The 21,117-nt window shown below is 41.4% G+C and overlaps 2 protein-coding genes across 2 annotated transcripts in view; both read right to left on the bottom strand.

The window, feature by feature from the left end:
* The window catches only part of LOC134045551 (deubiquitinase DESI2-like), a 74,149-nt gene extending 68,863 nt beyond the window's left edge, over window positions 1-5,286 (bottom strand). The window contains 2 exon segments of the mRNA XM_062495372.1: window positions 5,032-5,144; window positions 5,268-5,286. Of these exon segments, the coding sequence (XP_062351356.1) occupies window positions 5,032-5,144; window positions 5,268-5,286 (132 nt within the window).
* A 4,887-nt stretch (window positions 5,287-10,173) lies between these two features.
* SYNJ2BP (synaptojanin 2 binding protein) lies at window positions 10,174-17,875 on the bottom strand. Its single transcript, XM_062494460.1, has 4 exons — window positions 17,761-17,875; window positions 13,862-13,998; window positions 12,278-12,373; window positions 10,174-10,847 (listed from the first exon to the last, which is right to left on the bottom strand). Exons 1-4 carry the CDS (start codon window positions 17,825-17,827, stop codon window positions 10,707-10,709), a joined length of 441 nt encoding a protein of 146 aa, XP_062350444.1. The 5' UTR covers window positions 17,828-17,875; the 3' UTR covers window positions 10,174-10,706.
* Between the last annotated feature and the right edge of the window lie 3,242 nt (window positions 17,876-21,117).

The following is a 21,117-nucleotide window of genomic DNA, read 5'->3' as shown; positions in this document are numbered from 1 at the left end:
ACACACACACACACACACACACACACACACACACACACACCCTTCCTTTCATTTGTGGAAAACCTGCAAGGCTAAAATAAGGGTATTGCATTAAAGCCGCATGAAGAGAGGCAACCAAAATGTCGCTCTTTTTTCCTTTGTGAAGTAGTCCAGAATCAACAAGCAACTAGGTTAGACCAAGTTTTGCAGCTCAAACCATATTTTATCATTTTGTTCTGAAAAAACAAATAAATTGGGAAAGCCATTTTAAAACCCCAAATGATGGTTTCTGCATTTGCATTCATCACATTTGTTCAGCTTTGTTCGAAGATCTAGCATGAGCAGTATCTCACCTCGTTAAATCCAGCTACCCTGCAAGCTCAAAATGCACTCTATGCCACCATTAGCAATGCTACTGCAGTTCTACCACTGTGATGCTGAATTCAGGAAGGATTCCAGCCTATGTTTCTGCCCATTAGGAACACTGCCAGATGCTTATTTGCCTCCAACCTTCCTGTTGCCATAACAGTTGATGCTTGAAAAAGGGAAAGATAAAGTCAAGGAAAGGAAAGGGCATTTAGTGGATAAAAGAACCTTATCTGCCAATATCCTGAAGTGATCTTCAGTTCTGAACAAGATACAAGAGTGGAACAACCTGGAAATGGAAAGCAGCTGTTAGAACACCACTAATTACATGGTTCTCCCCAGAAATAAGATAACTACCTCTAAGGGATGTATGTATTATGCCCTCAACACTACAGGGTCATTATAGCTTTATTAAATTGTCCCAGAAAACAATTCACTTGCTTCACTGCAATATTAATAATAGATCACTCCTTCCTGAGTCTTTCTCAGTGCCACCATATGTAAAGGACTGGCTCTGACCACTGTACAGCTTCAGAATTTGTGGGAGGCACAACCCAGTCCATGACTTTTGAATGAGCACTGACAGCTTCCCAGAAGAATCCCTTGAAGAGAAATTCCTCCTAGAGGCAGTCTTTTGGGTTGGCACTCTTTTGACCTGCAAAGTATCAGCAAAAAGACTAGAGAGTTAGTACAGCTTTCCAGTGGCATCTCAACTAAAAATCATACCATTTCGTATGATCAGCTTCTGCTCTGGAGGACAGGAGCATAGAAAACACTGTAATGTCACAAAACAGCACAAGAAGCAATCTGGAGAACTGTAAGCAGAAAGAATTTCACTTTAATTTCTGGTAAATTGGAGTGGTGGAGGAATAGGAAAACCTGAAGTTCATGGAGGAGTGGAACAACAAGAATCTCTACCCAGAGCTCACCTGCAGAAGGAGAGACTGGATCTCTCGCTTTGGAACAATCTTTGCATTCAATGACATATCACCAGCCATATCAGCACCCTAAAGCCTATCTCCATGTATGGAAGTTTAGCTGACTTGAAGTTTGATAACAAAGATAAAAATATATCATAATCAACATAGTACATATTGAAACTAGTAGAAAAGCTAGGAATTATTTAATATGCTCTCTGCACTCCAAATGTGAACATATGTCAGTGTCCAAAACAAAGGCATTTCTAGGGTTACTCAAGCACTCTAGAAAAGGGACTAAGGCTTACATTGCTTTTGGTAGAGGGCTGCACATACAGAGCTGCAGGAGAGTGAGAGACAAGTCAGGAGAAACACCACAAGAACCAGGAGAGTAGGAGAAGAAAGCAAAAAATCTGACAGAACAACCAGATATGGCTTGAAGAACAATTCAGGAAGGGAGTGCTGGTATGAGATCTGGGTAACTCCTTGAAAGAGACAAGGAGGAAGCACAAACACTACCTTCTGTACTAGATGAGAAAAGGATCTTAAATAGTTTTTTTTAACTGGAAGGTAACATCAAAGATTCCTAATTCTATTATCATGTTCTTTAATATTAACAACCCAAAGGGATTTGGGCTACGTGCAGCAAAGGATGAGGCCTAGATTTTGAACTTTTAAGTTACTAGATACACAGTAAAAACATGCAGCCTTATCAAGAGCAGCAACTCTTCCAGAGGAACTGGATAACAAGCTTACTTTACCTAATTTCAAAAGGTTCCGATAACAATCTGGGCAAGTTAGACCTTGTTTACTTTCTTAATAAATCAGCTGAATGGCTCCTAGAAAGCAGACTCATGAAGACACCCTGCAGGATTATGGTACAAAGAAAAAGCATCCTCTATTTTAAATATTTGATTTTATCAATAAAACATTTAGCAGGAAAGAACAAGGGAACAACTCTTATTTTTGGAGGCATCTAGTGAAGCTCCTCATGGTGCAGTAATGAATAATTTTTATTTGAGTTGCAAGAAGTAAAATTTGATTATTCCGACCCATGACTGAGGGCAGAAAAAGGGGAATAAATGAATGATTTTCTCTCAATGACAGAAGGGCAACAGCAGGATCCATCATCTTTTACCACTTGGATGTATTTTGGTAAAATCCCTGAACAGCATTTTAAGTTATATCATTATGCAGATTTTATACAGGGAGGTGATACCCTTTACCTGACTAGCTTAAAATATAAAAGTGTCTTAGTAGGTTTTCTAGTTAGTGACTTAATTTTCCCTTCTGCTAAGCCTCTAATCCAGTAAAGAATATCACCTATCTAGTTCAACCACTAGCTCTCCCTGCTGAAATATTTTCAAATATCCAAGAGGTTTGATAAGGCTTTCTCATTAATTTCCAGAGAATGCAAAGCAGTTTTATACTGTTAATAGCTAGGTTGTAATCAAGAACCATTTGGGAAGCCAAGTACACTTCCTCCTGCAGCATTTCCCTGGTAGAAAACCTAGTAGCCAAATTTTGTTATCATTTCGGATAAAAATTTACTCCTCCACAGTAAGAGAAGCAGAGTTTTATGAAAGAGGTACTAAGAGTTTGTCTTGTCTTATGAAACCAAATTCTTGCCTAGAAAACATCAAAAGCTCTAGATCTTCACGGTGTGTTCTTATAGGTTGTGCTAGTAATGGGCAAGAGAGCACCTAAATATACATTGCATATTGTTGACTCTTACAGCACGTCAGTATTCTAAGGCTGCTACTGTAGCAGGATTTGTGGCCAGACAGTTGCTAAGTCTGGCTATGTCAGAGTAAATCTTCATTGTTACTAGGCAGTTGTGCCTTTCCCTGAGTTCCTATAACCATCTGAGGCACCTTTTGCAATGGCTGACCAGAGGCAAAGTTATCTGTGTAATGGCTTTTTCTACTCAGAGAGAGGACAGAACTTGAATAGAAACTCTCCAAATCAAAAAACAGCAGGGATTTGGATAAAGACCAGATTCTAGGAAATAGTTGGTGCCTGTGAACTATCGCTCAGAGAGCTACGGCATTGTCTTCATTCTAAACAAAACACTTGGACCAGCTATGCATACTTGAATTTGTATGACATTTGGAACCAGTTCTTGTTTGGAGTTGTCCCTACCATGCAAATATTGATCAATATCGTCCTAAAAGAAGTACAATCAACGCAGCCTCTTCTAAAAGTGGGGAACTTTTTAGGCAGTGAAAGAAGTGAAAGGCAAGAAGAGCATGCCCTCTCTTTCACACAGGTAACTCCACTGATGGGCAGATCTTCCTCCTGCTATATGTAACTAGATACTTCAAGTGTGCCACTTATTATGGTTTGTAAAGCTAAACATGTGCTGGGTGAAATATTAAAGCTTTCTATTCTCTGCCCTCTTTCTTTTCTGCTTTTTTAAGTTTACTTCAGTAATTGACACATATCCTTTTAGCCAAAGGAAAACAGTACAGCCAGCTCCTGGTCCTGGAATAGATCATCTTGCTGGAGAAGATCTCCATGCAGCCATGTGTGCAAGCAGCTGTGAGCAAGTGGCTACGCGTGTCAGCTCTTGAACAGTCTGTGTTGTTAAAGCCTGGGGATAAACATACAGGCCCCCAAATGATAAACTTAAACCACACTAACAACTGTTTGAGAAAGAGTTCCTTCATCAATAACAGCTATTAGCACATCCAAGTCTGACTCATCCCTTTCACCATCTGCATGATGTGTCATTTGCACTGATCTCTCATTTTCTTTGCTCCATGTTCTTCTTAGCATTCGTACTTCCAAACTTGCAGGAACATTTGTCTGACCCTTTTCTGTAAGACAACAACCACCAATGTGTATTTAGATAACGAGAACATTGCACTGATTTGATATTGCCACCTTGGAAATCAATGGGTGGAGAATTGCTAATGAATCACTAATGCTCAGTGATTGTATCTTCAACAGGCACTGATTGCACAGATGGGTCATTTCTGTATTTACACAGTATTACTGCATTCTTCTCATCCATACTTTGCTACACACTTTAAGCTGTGTTCAGATAGACTGATGTATCCAGTGCCTCATGAAAAGTACGGGTACTAAAGCAACTATGCATTGCACAGCATTTACCTGGACAAGTGTTAAATGACAGAAATATGCCATCGCTTCACAAAACAAGGATTCTACTTTCAGCACCTTAAGAGCTAATTCATATGGGAGATGTGTGGAGTACCTTTAAAAGGCATGTGAAACAATTTGAGTTTCTCTCTGAATCAAAATCTCGGGAGGACAGCTTTGTGGAACACTTGGATTGCCCTCCTGCTAATTCATCCCTGTCCCACAGCTTCCATTTTGGTGCTTTTAAAATAGATCAGCATTTGACAAGTAACAGCCATTTGACAACTATCTGCCATCCTTCTCCTCCCACCTCTCCCCACTGCCAGGGGAATCATGGTGGGAACACCAGCTTAACACTGGGTTGTTTTTTTTTCAGTGCTAGATGCTGAACCTCTGTATCTTCTGCTGCTTAGCTCCACATCAGAAATGGTTGTTATGCCCTTATTAAAGGGCAGTCTATAATCTCACCTCCAAAATGTTACATGTCATGGCTGTTAGAATCCATTTCAGTCAGTTGAAGCCTTTGAGAACAAATCCCTTTAAATTTAACTGCTTCAAAATCAAGGCTTTATGCAAAAAAACCATGCCTGCGTTTTGGGCAAGTAGGACCTGCTTTGCAAAGAATCAGCACAGATGTTTCCAATACCTTGACAGAAGCACAAACTTTGTGCTTTAGCAGCAACTGTTGAATCCTCAGGGTTATCCAAGCCTCTCTCCCTCTCCAGCACATCTTCCATAATTAGGGCCTTTCACACCAGCCCACATCTCCATACTGCACTGTTCACCTTGAAGAGCAGCATACGTGTTCTGGCACCAGCACCTGAAACAGCATTTAGAAGCAGCAGTAGCAAAGTGCCTTCTCTGAAGCAGCATTTTGACTAAGTTTTCTTGTTTTATAACCACAGCCGCAGAAGTCCATGTGCGGGTGTTTTGATTTATACCACAGCTTCAGAACCACAGCTTTAGAACCACATATTGAGCTGATCAGTGCTCTTACATCTCCTGTTTAGGATTTTTAGAAGTATTTATGCACTATGAACACATTCAGTAACGAATATGGGACATACCAGCAGTTCAAGGAAAGATTAATTAAAGCTTGAAAAACAGGGAGAACTTGAATACAGAATGAAGAAAGCTTTCTCCTCCTCATCCCAGCATGTCTAAATGTCCATGCAAGGACATTTAACATCCTTTTTCAACCTCTGAGCAAAATGCAGTGTAGCCCATAAAACACTGTGTTGTGTAATTTAAGTACAGATTCAAACATTCTCTTCTAGTTAATATTAGAAGAAAATTAACAATTTGATCAGATTCCTTGACCATATCCTTGATCTACACAGTGCTCAAATGGTTTATAGTTAACTGGCAAAAATAGGACCACTGCTAGGGAAATAATTCAAGCAATTTAGGAAAAAAAGGACCCCAGAGCAACATTTCCTTGCAGAACTGTGATCTTCAAGTGCTGGCCTGAAAGACAAGCTGGCTTTTTGTGGCATTCCTGCCATAAATCAGCCATGTGACAGCTCAGTTGGAAATTGGAAAGCCCACACAGCTTCAGGGATTGGGATGAAGGGGCCAAGGAGTTTCGTTTCTGCAGTGTGTCCCACTCCTTGCTTCTGTGCCTTTTCGGAGTTTACTTCATAACCAATTTCTGCTTCCTTCCCATGCAACCCCAACAGGGAAAAGCCAAGGATACATGCACACTTCCCCTCTCAAAGAGCATTTTACAGCCCAAGGCATTATCTTTGCTGTCAGGATGTGTGACCAGCATGCCTTTTTGTGCATCAGCCAGCAACAGTCTGTGAAGGACCATAAGCAGAACTGCATAAAGTCTTCTTGACATTCACTACAGCCCCTTTTGAAAAGTATTATTTACACAATGAAAGAAGAAAAACATCATATAGTAATGGATTACTACTCACCTTTAATAATTAAATTTCTGAACCAAATTCCAAAATTTTGTATTAACTTGCTATATTTAAAAAGAAGTAAGTGGAAGAAGCCTCAAATATTACAGTCATTTTATGCCCTTTCATACTATTTTTTTATTAATTCAGTGATTTATAAGTTTACTAAAACATGCTGAGGAGCAATGAATGCAAAAGACCATCTGTAAACTCACTGTTTCACGTATTGCATCTGAACTCCCATACAAGCTATGTACTTAAGTGGGACAGCAAATATACCACTAATTAAGCAAGTAATTCTTTCATTCTGTCTCTAGTTCCCCTGGGAATCTCTATACTAACAACTTAACACCAGATTGCTAGTATCTCAAATTTTCTAAATTCAAAAAACATCCTTAAGGATCCAGGCCTTTTCCTGCATGAATGAATGTTAATAACCACAGAATCATCTAACTTAGACTATTTCCCATTTTACAACTTGATCTCTTTCAATTAATATCAGCAATCTGCCTTGAAAACTGTGAACCACAAATTTACAGTGATTCAGGGAAATAGGTTCTATTCTATTTGTGCTACTAACATCCAGAGCAGCTCTGTGGTTCATCAAGCACTTATTACAAGTTAGGGTAGCTGAAGCAGGCAGCTGTGTCAAAGGTGAAAAATCAGTGTAAGTTTATCACTTACACTGCTACTTCTGCATTCCCAGAAAATACTGAGTGCAAATCAGCCACGCCCAGCTGTGTTCCCCAACTTCCCCCTCTCAGCCCTAGCAGTACAACTGAACCAGGTTAAGCTATCATTTCTTTTAGAGCTGATTTTCTTTTCTTTAGGAGCACACTTTCCTCACACACTCACTATGAACAAGAACAAACAGGTTTTCTTCAGCCCTTTTCATTTTTCATCCACTTTAAATCTGCCCAAAAAGCTTTTCCCAGGAATGTTAGCCACAGACAACCCTGCTCTCTGGCACAAGAACAGCTTTCTTTGTGAAACTCTGCTTGCTTTTGCTGAACTTGGCTTAAATGTGCTTTGCACTTATCCATATCCTAACAAAAAAAAATAAAGTTTGCAGACAAAGATGGTACTAAAAACTCCTAGTATGGGGCACTGGCATGGTCAACAGTGGGACTCCCACGTGGTTGGGGTGTTTGAATTTTACGAAGCGATACAGAAACTGTAAAGGGTGCATAGAACCACAGAAACTACTAAAAGAGAGAAAGTACCCTACACAGAGAATCTGAAAGGGCTCAGTTAGCTTCATTTCTTAAAAATAATGTGAGAGGTAAGGCAATTACAACACATAAATCCCTTCAAAGGGAGGGACTATCACTTATTAGAGGCCTCTTTAATCTAGCACTGAATAACCTAACAAACCAGTTGCTGGAACCTAAAGGCAAACTGAAAGCAAGACACCTCTCCCTCCCACACACTCCTTTCTGGTTTGTGTTAATTAAAAAGTGCCAGAAGTAGTGCATCTACCAATCTTCAGATCAAGTTTGGCTGCTCTTTCTCACTGTTATGCCCTAGTAAAATATATATTATTGGTACATACAATTCTGAAGACTGAGACACAAATGCCTAGAATATACAGAAAGTCACACTAGACAGATTTGTCTTTAAATTATGGACCTGAAAATCCATTTTTCAGCAGATCAGCGCATTCACAATACATTTGAAGAAATGGATGAGAATGGGAGAGAATCATGGGTATTTAAGAGTTTCAGCTGCCCTCAGTATTAATGGCACACAAGTTCTTAAACAAAACAACAAACTACAGTTAGGATGCTTTTTGTTTGTCTTCAGGATTTCAACTTACCTTTTTTTTAAAAAAACAGATTTAAGTTGCAACAAAAGAAAAAATTCTCTCTGATCACTTGTATTTACAAGTTGTCCTTTTTTTTTTAAATTTGCTTCTTCTACAATGATAGAAAATGTATATACAGCATCTAGTGAGAAGATTAAACTCAAGGCTTCAGAAACCACATGGTGGAAAATGCCTTGGAAAACATGGAAAGGTTAGGTGAGACAGTCCAGCTGCTGCAGGAAAGTAGTATGAGCCAGAGCTCACAGGAGTTTGGGGCTGAGGTATTTTCTATTTGGGTTTTGTCAAGAAATGGGACAAGTGGTGGCTGGGGATTGGAAAAAGGATTGTTTGGTACCAGGCAGGTACACAAAGGTGTTACCCACTTTTAGACTGGGTGGTTTAAACCCTGTGTAAAAACTACTACCCCACTTCTGAAAAAGCTACTGAGTGGCAGTTCAATAATTGTGAACACTATGCACCAGAAAGGCCTTTTCTTTTCTTATAAGCTATGTCAATTATCTGAGCATTGGATACAACCCTCCCCCCTCCCTAATAAACTGCCCACAATATAGATGGCAATCATGTCTGAACAGCATCAAAGTCCCAAACAAACAAACAAACAAAAAATCCCAAAGGTTTTGCTTTCTCTTACTTCAATGGGAAATGACTAGAACTAACCATTACTTTTCACAAATTCTCATCCTCCTAGACTGTTCCACATACTCCTCCTCATCACAGAAACTCAACTCAGGCAAAGACTAACAAAAAATTTCCTAATGTCTGCATCTTTATTCTGAATACAACAGCATCAACTTCTAATCATCCATCTTAATACACACATGTGCTACACATGGACACCATAGCCAAATATTCAGAGCAGATCACAAACAAGCTGGTTCATGCTATATCTGCAAAGTGTACAGAGCAGCCCTTCTGCTATCAGGCACAACTGGTTTGCAGGCTAAGGCAAGTCACTGCATGCCTTAGCTCAGGCCAGTCAATATCAATATTGTTCCCAAAGTCCCCTAAGAACATGGAGCAAAATTCCTCCTATTTCCTCTTTCCTTTACACTAGAGTAGTCTATAGGCCAAAGCAAAACTTCACATTATCCAAGTGCTCTGAAACTCCGAGGTGATTTAGGAATGCCTCGTTCAACAGCATCACCACTTTTACCTCCAGCAGACAGCAGGAACATAGCCCTGAGCAAACACAACAATTTCAAAAACATCAGCAATGTCCTACTAGAGTAATAGAAAACAGAGATACGTAAAGCACCAAGACACAAATTTTTCTTTGAAAACATATATTGCATATGTGATCTATTTTTTGGCATCATACAGACCAGAGCGTGTGTTTTGCTTTTCTTCTACAAAAACAACAAAATGCATTGCTTTATTGGAGACAAGAGAAACAGGTCTTACCCAGAGAGCTCCTATCAGCTGGGGCATTTAAAACTATTCAAATCACAGTGAGGAGATGAGACCCTGCAGGTAAATGCAGCCATATACTTTCCAGAGGAGGGTCTCTTCCCTCTGGTTTCACCTGCTAAGCTTTACCCTGACTTAAAGCTGACAGCCTAGCTCGTGAACATCACATAACTCTTCACAAACAAGCAAAAGCCAGGACAATTCCAGCCTGCTCTCAGCTTCTCCCTTTCAATAATCCTAAGATTCTCTTGACTGCAGAGTACAAGTTAGCTGCTACAGAAAACTTTAGCTGAAGTATTCCCTGTGCAAAAAATAACCCCAAAACCTCTAACCTGAGAGATGCAAGCTTCAACCCACTCGATGAATGGAGGAACTATTGTTTCACTACTAATTTAAAGACTCTTCTGAAGCTTCAGCAGGTCTGAATCTCTTGTAGCACTTATCTTAGCGATTCAGTTGTCTGCTTGTCTCTCTCCAGTACCCCAGCATTTGTGGAAAGCTTTCTCTTGCAACCCTGACCCAAAAATAAGCAATCATTTTGACAACCAAAATCTTCTAGCAGCAGGCTACCTTCTATCTTTCCACAACTGGCAAAATACCTCACCAATACTGTACATTGCTGTTAAATCAGCAGCTACATTGAAGATTTTACCTGCAAAACCACGGATCAGATTTCACACATTTAAGGCATTTATTTAGCAACAACCAACAAAACTTCAATGGGAAAAATAACATACCCTTTGCATTGCTTGTTTTTATTCATGGTTCAGATGGAATTCATTAGATTAAAGAAAAAAAAATCTTTGGAAACAAGGCAACGTATCTAGAAAATGTTTTTGATTTAAAACCATCCCAACTCCCACTCCCTTTAACCAAAAGTTAATCCTTAAAATGTGGAATAGGTGAGTGTGTTTCAAAGTTCGTGGTGCAAAATAGAGGAGGATGGCAAAACCTCCTCAGATTTGTCAAAAATACAGCTATCCCACTCTTTACATAAACACAGACCTCTCCCTTCCCTTTTATCTCTCTGCTTCTATCCACTCTGCAAGACAATCACTGTATACAAACATCAGCAGCAACTTTGATGATAGGCAATGATCCTTTTTTTGGCATCAGTCTGTGACAAGATTGTTGATTCTCTATCTTTAAATTACATCATAGCTGTGTAAAATACGCAGTGATATCCCAGACATGAACTCTTCACATCCGCTGTCGATACCTCAGCAAGATCCAGACTGCTGTTGCAGCAAGCGCCAGGCCTGGCACAAGAATGGCTGCCAGAGGAAGCCCACCTGAGTCTCCATCTCCTCGATGACTCACAGGGCCATTCTGTGGCTGCAACTACAAGGAAAAAAATTATTTATGTCAGAACCCATAACAAGAGAGCCCACAGTTCTGTGTCTGGACCAGGTGCTTCGATAAGAATGTTCAAAATAGTTTCCCCAGGTACCTGCAGACTCCACACATGGGAGAGTTAACACAGCTTAGGATGGACGGAATTTAAATGCAGGGTGCCCAGTCACTACCAGCACCTTCATGTTTCTCTGCCACTTTCCAAACTAGTACTCAAGTGGAGTAGGACACACCTCACACAGCACAAGAAATCACACACATACCCAGCCAGTCCTTGATGCACTTGCAACCACACCATTTCCTGCTCTCTTTGCCAGGAAAAAGACATCAGTAATTCTCTCTGGTTTTCTTACCTGCCTTATACACTTATCCAGAAGACTTACTCCTTCATTAAGGGAGTATAAAAGGGATCTCAAGCCACCTCTCCCCACCAACATGCTTTGGGTAGATCAGTATTTCTTTAGTCCATGCCAGCTGGGAATTAAAGGTTCATCTCTTTTTACCTCTAAAATTGTGCCAGTACATTTAAACTACAGTAGTCTGTATTTTCTATTATTGTAAAATCATTTATGTTGGAAAGACCTCTAAGATTACCAAATCCAACTGTTAACCCAGCACTGCCAAGTTTGCCATAAAATTAAGCACCACATCTTGCACATTTTTTACATGCCTTCAGGGACAATGACTCAACCACTTCCCTCAGCAGCCTGTTCCACTGCTTGACAACCTTTTCAGTGAAGAAAATCCTAATACCAATCTAAACTTCCCCTGCTGCAACTTGAGGATGTCCTGTCACTTGTTGCCTGGGAGAAGAGGCCAACCCCCACCTGCTACAGCCTCCTCTCAGGCAGCTGTGGAGAGCGGTAAGGTCCTCCTTAAGTCTCCTTTTCTCCAGGCTAAACACCACCAGATCCCTCAGCTGCTCCTCACCAGCTTTATCACCCTTCTCCGGACATGTTTCAGCACCTCAATGTCTGCCTTGTAGTGTTGGGCTGCACACACATTTAATCACTAACATGAGTGATGGCCACTGAAACAAAAGGAGTTCCATCTCCAGTAACATTTTGGCCACTGAAATAAAGCTGGGCAACTTGAGATTCTGTCTTCACACACAAACCTTTAGATCTGAGAAAGGAGATCAGTGAGCAAACACAACATACCCCAGCAAAACAAAGACCTCAGGACATCTCCTAACTCATCTTTTCACTGATACAAAGGTTACATTGGTTACAAAGTAATACAGAGACAATTACAGCTGAGGCAATGAGAGAAGGCCACAGTTCAAACAAAATGTTTATATGCACATATCACGCTGAGCACCTGGACACAGTACTCTTCTTCCTCATGAAATAGCCACCAATGATAGAAATCAGTCTAAACTGAGCCAGAAATAACCCTAAGAAACAGGTAAAACATACCCTGCGCTGGATTTTCAGAGACACGTGATAGCCTGCATTCCTGAACAGCTCCACAGCATCCCTGTGCCGCAAATCCTTCAAGTCTTTGCCATTGATCTAGAAAAAAGGAAAAGGAGAGTCAGATACTGAAGGTAAAAAAAGCAAATTTTTAATGATGCAGGCTAACATAAGAAGGATAAGAAATAATCTTCATGTTTCACAAAATTCTGCATTTGGGGCATGATACTATAATAATAAAGTTCCTAATTAATTAATTAATATTATTATGTATTTTTATATGTTAAGACAGAACATGAGAAACTCCAAGCAAAAACAGAGAGGTACTCAGAAAAATTACCCAGAAGCAAAATAAGAATAAAAGACCACAGTTGTGTCAATAGCAGCTTCTGATGCTGTTGCTTTACTGGAAACAAATCAAAGGTGTGATTCTGACAGCTAATGAACATAAAAGAGCAGCTACAGCAAAATTATTGTTTTGAGTCTCTTCCCTTGTTTCCTCTACTGGTGTACCTTTGAAACCTCTCTATTTGAGAGACTGTTGTAAATACATTTTTATAAGAACACTGATGTAGCAAAACCAACCAAAAAAATTACCTGCATACTTATTGGCATCCACTTGCAAGCATTAGGATTTTTATTAATTTAAATACTATATAGTGGCACCGGGTTTATAACCCACTTGATTTCATTTACTGAGTGAATTCATCTTAATTTTTCATTCAGCTGTATCCCCCAAGATCACATCCAGTGCCTCCCTTCTGGTTATAATTAGACACACCAAACACAAGTACATAAATATTAAACTGTAAAGGAAAAAGAGAATATTCTCTGTTTAACTTAATATCACTTTCTGGATCGATAATAGGCTCCAACTAGGGCAAGGAAGTCTATAGAGGCTAAAAAGATCACATGTGGAGCATGACAAGCAAGCATAAAATAAAATTAGGGAGTACAAAAAGGTTGAGTATCATACTAGGAGAGGCTACTTCTTCACCCATCACTCTGTAAATCTTGTTTCTTGCATGAATGCCAGCTATCTGAAGAACCAGTGTGTGTGAACATCAGACACTTGAAAACAATTCTCAAAAAGGAGAAGCAGCCTATGCTATTCTTGAGGAGCTGAAACAACGAGAAGAATATTACAGCCTACAAGTTTTATAGCCTAAAAATCCCCCTATGCAAAAGGATCAGAAATCATGGATTACCAGTCAAAAAATGGAAACTGAAGAGGTGGAAGACCTTTATTTACATGTGTGTAAATGATAAGCCATTGTGAGCAAGAGAAGGTCTGATGGTTTCTAAAACCTTAAGGAGGCAAGTCAGAGAGGAAAGACAAGCACAGCACCACAGAGCACTTCTGTGGCAAATCAAGAAGGCAGAAGAGATAAGCCCATGTGTAGAGGCACTTACCTCCCTAGCACTCAGAGCTCTCCCCAGATCCCCAAGACAACTCCTCCATGGAGTTTGCTTGGGAACATCTAATTAATTCACTACATCCTTCCTCTTTATGCACTGTGGTGGAAAACCTCCCTCTCACATGACAGCACTGATCAAGAGCAGGGGACAACAGAAGAAAGGGCTTACCGCTAAAATTTTATCTCCTTCTTGTAATCGGCCATCAAGGTAAGCTGCCCCATCCTTTTTGATCCAGCTGACATAGATGCTGTTGTCATTGGCAACGTACTGCTGATCTGTCCCACCAACAATGTTGAAGCCCAACCCTAAGGTAAGCCAAAGAGAAAGCTGATGAGAAAAAGCTCAAAGCTTGAAGCATTCTTGCTGTCTTGCTTGTTGGGGACTGCACCCTCGCACATTATCCTGCTGTCTTCACCATACAAAAACTCAAGGCACGCAAATCTGCATCATCCTTTTCAACCACCTTTCCATTGTCCAGAAAAGCTATTCTAATGAAACGGGTATTGAAAGCACAGGAGAGACACTAAATGCCTGAGGACCCCAGAGACTTCATTACACAAAACATCTGTGAGCTGTTTTGGGTGGGCGCTGGGGAACACTGAGGGGCATGACATCATTTCTGAGATGCCAATTCAGGCCTCAGCAGGAACACACTTCTGAAGCACAACATGAAAGAAAATGAAAGTATTCTGCATCCCACATGAGGTTATAGTAAATCACTATCTTTGAGCTACAAGAAATCACCTCTGACAAGCGTTTCCTGAGCTAGAAAACAGGGTAAGGAAAGGCGAGGAGCGTTAGACCCTGTCTAGAGGAAGCAGGCAAGGAGAACTGTGCTACCAGCTTGAGGGCACCTGGAGCTCAAGAAGGCTCCCCTTCCACATCTCAGGAGCTGAAATGGTATGCTTTGCCTCCAGGAATAAGATTAGGCTACATGAAGCTATTTCAATTGTACACAATCACTTTGTACTGTTTCATGAATTCAAACATGGTAGGAAATAAAGACAAAGTTTGCAGATTTAATGCAAAACAGAAAAGAATACACATGCATTTATTAGAATCGATGTCCACTTCACATTTTTGCCATTTTTTATTATTCTTTAAAGGAAGCCTCAGTTACAGATATCTAGCTGGATCCAGCTTCTGGATTAAAGTTAAGACTTCTTGTTTCAATGAAACCCTGAAGAACAAATTGAATTTGAAGTCTGGAAACCCTAAGGTTATGAGAGCACATTCCCCACTGTATATGAAGCTAAGTTTCTCTTAAAATAAAAATGCATTACAAGGGACAGGAAAGATTCCCTAAGAGGCTTGCAATGAAAAAAGAAAGAAAAGCCAATGAAAAAGAAAAAAAAATCAAATATGCAAAGTAAAAGGAAAAAAACCCAACTCTTTTTTAATTTTTTTTTTAAATAAACCAGTCATCCAAATCTATTGTCAAGAACAGCTGAGGGCAAGTTCTGCCCACGTTCAGCCAGAATGATTTATTTGTTTTTGTTTTCTTTCTTATTTTCTCTCTAAGTTGGGACTGGAAACCTTGGGAAGGAGAGTTTCAAATGAAAGTAAAATCACCTTATGCCTGCTGGGAAGCAGCATTTTAAATTAGTCACAGGAGATCAAAGCATTTACAAAATGAGTCATGGTATTTTAAGTGTGCATCTACAGCTGGGAAGTAAAGAAATATTAGCAGCAATTTTGCCATACCTTTTTTTCCCTTCTCTTCCTGGCAGCTTCAGACAAGTGAGAAAAAAAATAAATCAAGGGAAAACAGAAGAAATACTGACATTTCAACTAGAATAATATCTATTCCAAGAAGGGCCAGTTGTGCACAGTAATACACCTTTCAATAGAAAACGAAAAGAAAAACCAATTAAAAATCCCCACTCCTAGAAATTATTTGCAATAAAGGCAATAACTTAGGAAAGGGGGAAATCAATACTACAGAAAGTATAAGTTTTAATCAACACTTATTAAAAAGCCAGAAAAAAAGGAATCAGGATCTCAGAACACACTGATTCTCTCTCATATATAAAACCCCTAAAACAGATGTGCATATACATATATATATATATGAATAACAGTATGCATTTTGCAACTTTTTACCCAAGAACAGAAAAATAATAGTCACAGCTTTCATCAGCAGAGGCAGATCTTCGTGACAAAGAGGCAGCAGTTCATGCTAGACCAAGTTAAGTATTCACAGGGCATTTCCACTCTGCCTAAAAATATCTCCCCTATCAATCCTCAAGCTCTTTGCTATTCTCTCCCTTCCAGTTCATGCAGCCACAGAAAGAGACACAGCACAGCTGGAAGAAAAGATGCAAAGGGAGAGAGCACATAGCACTAAACCTCTTGTCTATAAGGGACTAGAAGCAGAACAGCAGAGCTTTAAAAGCAGGCTCTGGGCTAAATTTCTGACTCTCCCTGAGTCTGCAGACCTCCCTATGGCTCACTTACCCTCTCTGAACTAAAAAAGTCCCTCAAATACACCTTAAAAAAGTCAGGACTGGAAGGATCAGGAAATGAGAGACTGAATACAAGAAAATTTGAAAAAGACAAATATACACTGTCCACCAGAAATACAGTCACAACCAATGCAAGCTTTTTCCAGAGATGTTTAGCATCAAACCTATTTTAAAAGTTGCAGTCAAAACTCCAAGAGATTACAATATCCAATTGTACTTCACGGATAAGTGTTTTGTTCCTTCCACAGAAATGAGTAACAATTCACATGGCAAGTACATCAAGGCCGTAAGGGGCTGTAGGACCTTTAAATCAAGTAACATAGTTAGAAACCTAAATTAAAGATGCACAGCCCCTCTCAATGAATGGACAAATGCTGCTCATGGTAATCGAGACTGAAGTCACAGCGGTCACATTCAAGACCATTTCCAATTCTGCCTTTTAACGTTCCCTTACACATTGCTTAAAATTTTAGCTCCCCAGATGTATGGAAACAGCCTTCCCATCAGAACGAGCTTCATTTGGCACAGTTTCCCCTGACAAGCACAGCTTCATTAGTTTAAGCTCATGGCTATGCAGGTAGGGCTACACAGCTTTCAGACCAGAGGCCAATCTGTTGAGCAGGAGAGGCAAAGGGCTGCTCCCCGGGCTCACACCCTCTGGGTTCTGATCCACCAGCACGAGGGCCAGGACCAACACCAGCCCTGCACAGGACCTACCTCCACCCCAGAGAAAGGAAACACACACGCCAACAAGGTGAGCGCTGGGTCTCTGGGGAGCCCCTGGAGTAAGGCTGGCCAGCAGCCGCACCCAGCAATTGTGCAGAACAGAAGAGCTGCCACGTTTTCCTTCCTACTCCTTTTAATTAAAGAGAAAGCCTCACACAGCAAAGTACAACTCTAGCTGCAAAAGCCCTCCTGGAGTCTGCCATTCTCTATAGCCAGGATTTTGCTTCAGACCGGTACCTTTCGTGCCAACTTCTGAAAGTGTGATTTGAACGGCACCATAAATCCTGTAAAAATGTAAGGTTTCCATGAGAACACCTGCTGTTGAGACAGGAAAAGCAAAGCCAAAAAATGCCCCCAAGAACCGCCCTACTCCCTATTCCTTCCAGCCTAGTCTCCCCTCTCCCACCACCCCAAAGCCTCTCAGGGTACGCTGCACAACGAACGCCGAGCTGACAGTACAGGGGACGGCCACTCGGGCACGCGATTTCCAAATGGCCCCTGACTCAGGGTATCCAACGCGGCTGGGCGCTCAGCGCCTGCCGCCTCACTTGGAAGCAACAGCTCCAGCGGAGATGGCAACTTCCTGGGAAAACCAGAGCGACTTGTCGGCAGGGGCACAACCTCTACCGGGGCTCCCGAAGAGGACGGACCCTGCCTGATCCAGCCAGCTCTCCCTCACGCAGGGAACGAGCTTTTCCCACAGCAGCGTATCCGCCGCGGCTGTTTCCAGGGGGAGGCCCCTGGGCCCGGCACCCCTGGTCGCTGCCCTTCTATCCGCGCCGCCGGGACCCTTCCTCCGCCGCCACCCCGCGCTTCCGCTCCGGCCTCCCCGGGGGCTGCGCGGGCCTCGGCGCGGAGAGGCCGCCCCCGCCTTACCTGAGGGTCTGCGGGTGAGGCTGATGATCTCCTCGGCGTAGCCGCCGCCCGTCACGCTGCCGTTCATGCTGCGGCCTGACGGAGAACCCGGCTCCCAGGACGGCCGCTCTCGCCTCCTCGGCCGCCGCCGGGCCGCGCCGCGGAGCGCTGGGAGTTGTAGTCCCCGCGGGACGGGGCTGCTCCCACCGGCGCTCACCGCAGAGGCGGAAGAGCAGCGGGCCCAGGGGAACCCAGCACGGCGTCCTTCTGCCCCCGCACCTCCCCTGGCCCCTGCGCGGCAGCTGTGCCTGGCCCTGCCCTGCTCCCCAGGCTGCAGCTGGTTTCCTTAGGAAGGTTAAGGAGTAGTCCATATTTGTCTGGGGTAGGCGTAGGAGAGAGGAAGGGAGATGTGCGACCTGCTCCCAGCCCTTTTAACTGTCCTCACAGCAAACTGGAAAACAGATCAGACCGTGCTGGGCAGGAGCAAAAGCCCAATACAGACAAGTAGCACAGAGAGCATCCATGCCAACGCAGAGTTACCCTGCGGTGCAATAAAGTGATCCAGATTTAGAAACGCAAACTCTGCACAGAATCACCGAGCCCCTGCTGGAGCAAGAAATACTTAACTAGGTCCTTAACTAACTACTTAACTAGGTAGAGGGTGTTTGGCTTGAGGATTTGAGAAATTTGCTCAGAATTCTATATTACTAGGTAATTGTCTGTTCAAAAGGGCAAAGTAGTTCAACTTGCTGTGTAACAGAAGAGCCATTTGAACCTGGGACTCTGTACCTCAAGGTTTATTGAACCAATAGATTAACGGGAAATAGAAAGGAAAAATTTATCCTTGTCTATTTCAGCACATGCTGTAAGTGTGTCAATACAGACAATAACAACAGGGAAGAATGAAGAGGCCTGATTCAGTTGAACCACCTGACTTCTTGGCATTATGAGCCCAGCCACATCTACATGTTACAGGAACTTCCCTGATGAAAATGAGGACCAGCTTATCTGGTCTTCAGTATTACACTACCATTTTGTTTGTTTGGTATTGCAGTAAAGATAACAGATGTTTTTGACTGCATTCGTTCCAAGATTATCTGCACTTTTGGATTCCTGAATTTTCTAGGGAGAGACAACCTGGGCACTGGATCCCTGACTACTACAACATTAACACTTAATGCTAAACTGAGTGTTAGAACACCTGCCTCGGGAGGTAGGAGACAGGCATTCAAGATCCAATTACACTTGCAATGATGAACAAAACCATGACTCGTGTGATAGTCATGGTTGATAGTTTTTGTTGTTGGTAAATACGATTCACCCTAAGTTCAGGACTTTTCAGTGCCTCATACTCTGCCAGTGAGGAGGTGCACAAAAGCTGGGGGGAAGCATGGCCAGGACAGGTGACCTAAACTGAACAAAGGGATATTCCATACCATAGAATGTCATGTCCACTATATAAGCTGGGGAAGCTATCTGTAAGGGGGCCAAACACATTCTGGGACAGGCTGGGTATCAAGCAGCATGTGGTGAGCAATTGTACTGTGCATCACTTGTTTCTCTTGGGTTCTGTTACTCTCTTTATTATTATTATCATTATTATTATTATTATTATTATTATTGTTGTTGTTGTTATTGTTATTATTATCATCATCATCATTATTACTATTATTTTAGTTGTTTCAATTATTAAACTGTTTTTATCTCAACCCACAAGGTTTACCTTTTCTTTCTGAATCTCCTTCCCACTGGGAGGGGTAGGAGAAGAGCAAGCAAGCAGCTAGCTGCAAGGTACTTGGCAAACTCGTTCAAGATACGCAGTGTTCCTTAGCAGCAATTTAATGTATTTTAGAAATGACAGCCTTGGCTTAGAACAAAACCAATTTTATCTTGATCTGAGATAACTGCTATATTAAGTGTTTTTAAAAGTTTTCTTTAGCCAGGATGAGATTTTAAACAAGAAACGTGGGTATATTGTAACTTAGTCCTAGGCAGCTCCAGACTTCACCTATCACATCTAGCCTGCCACATTAACAGCCACCTAAGACTTAATACCCTCACTGCACTGGCACAGGCCATTTCACAGAATCAGAGAATGGTTTGGAAGGGACATTTAAGATCATGTCATTCCAAACCCCCTGTGATGGGGTTCCACTAGTCCGGGTTGTGTCTTCTGGTTTCCTCCAGCACCATTTCACATACTACAGTGACCCACATCTCTTGGGGAGATGGTGCAGCAACACTTGCAAATTGCCTCTTCACGTACAAGTGACTTGCATATTAACCAAGTTCTCTCATCCATTTAAAGCATTTTAAAATGCAGTTAGAACCAGGAGGGGAAAAAAAAGGGAAACCAGAAAGATGAATACTGAACTTAGACTTGCACCTTCATAGCACCCTCAGAGAAGTGGGACATTTCTAACAAACCACCAGAAACATCAAGATTTTCATTGCTGTGTTGAAATCAGAAACAGCAATATTTTCAAGGAGAAAACTCCAGAAAGGGAACTCATACATTTTATAAAACATAGACTGGGTTTGTTGAGGTACATGTTTGTCTTGCTCATATGGCCCAAGAAGAAATGGGAGAAAAGTATACAGAAATACTCCTATCCAAACTCACTAAAAGCCTCCTCCCAATTAAGTCCTGTTTTTTCAGATCAGTATTTAAGCATAGAAAAAAACAATCTACAGCATTTTATTACTTTATCTTTCCCAAAATGGCATTTGCAAGTAAGTTTTCTAGCCTAAATTGTGTTTTTATTTACACCTCTGTCTCTTCACTATGCAGGTCTGTAAACAGGAACTCCCTGACTCTGGTGTTTCTCTGTCTCAGCATAGATCTATACTTAGCAATTTATAGTATACTATTGATGAACAATGGCAGGCCATCAAGGTGGCAACCTGAAACTTCTGCTACTCTTTTTTGTATTTAAAAAGCAAAATTTAAAAAGTCTTAGTAGGTACTAGTTGTGCATAAATAGTTGGAAGATGCTGGGTGTAGTGCTTCTGTTACTTTTTATCTCCATCTGTCAATTAACCCACATCTCCCTTGTCTGTCTTCTATCCCTTGTTCACAAAATCTCTATTACAATTGTTATTTCTCAGAGGACACCCCTCCCACTCCCACAATGCCCCCCCTGGAGAAGGTCTCTGGTTATGAGGAATAAATCTGTGGTGTTAGTCAAGGGGCAGTTACCTTGCCTTTTGACATAAATGCAGGATTAAGTTTTCATCATCTAATCAAAACCATCCGTGTTCTATCATTACAATAAGCACAACCTAAACAAACAATGTGTTACCTCATTTCTACAGACATCATAGATAACTATTTAAGGACCCATTTGCTCTAGACAAAAAGCTGTGAAAAACTGAGAA

This window comes from Cinclus cinclus, chromosome 6, assembly GCF_963662255.1.
Source record: "Cinclus cinclus chromosome 6, bCinCin1.1, whole genome shotgun sequence".
Classification (NCBI taxonomy): Eukaryota; Metazoa; Chordata; class Aves; order Passeriformes; family Cinclidae; genus Cinclus; species Cinclus cinclus.
Note: the sequence above shows the minus strand (reverse complement) of the source record. Positions and strands in the feature narration are given on the sequence as shown.

Bases quoted from the DNA above. Each gene is read 5' to 3' on its own strand.
- SYNJ2BP (XM_062494460.1), bottom strand. From the start codon at position 17,827: ATGAACGGCAGCGTGACGGGCGGCGGCTACGCCGAGGAGATCATCAGC. The intron at 12,374-13,861 runs GTAAGCCCTTTC...CCTTTTTTCTAG, and splicing joins AAGGAGATAAAATTTTAGCG to ATCAATGGCAAAGACTTGAA. The intron at 10,848-12,277 runs GTATGTTTTACC...TTTTCCTTGTAG, and splicing joins CTCTGAAAATCCAGCGCAGG to TTGCAGCCACAGAATGGCCC.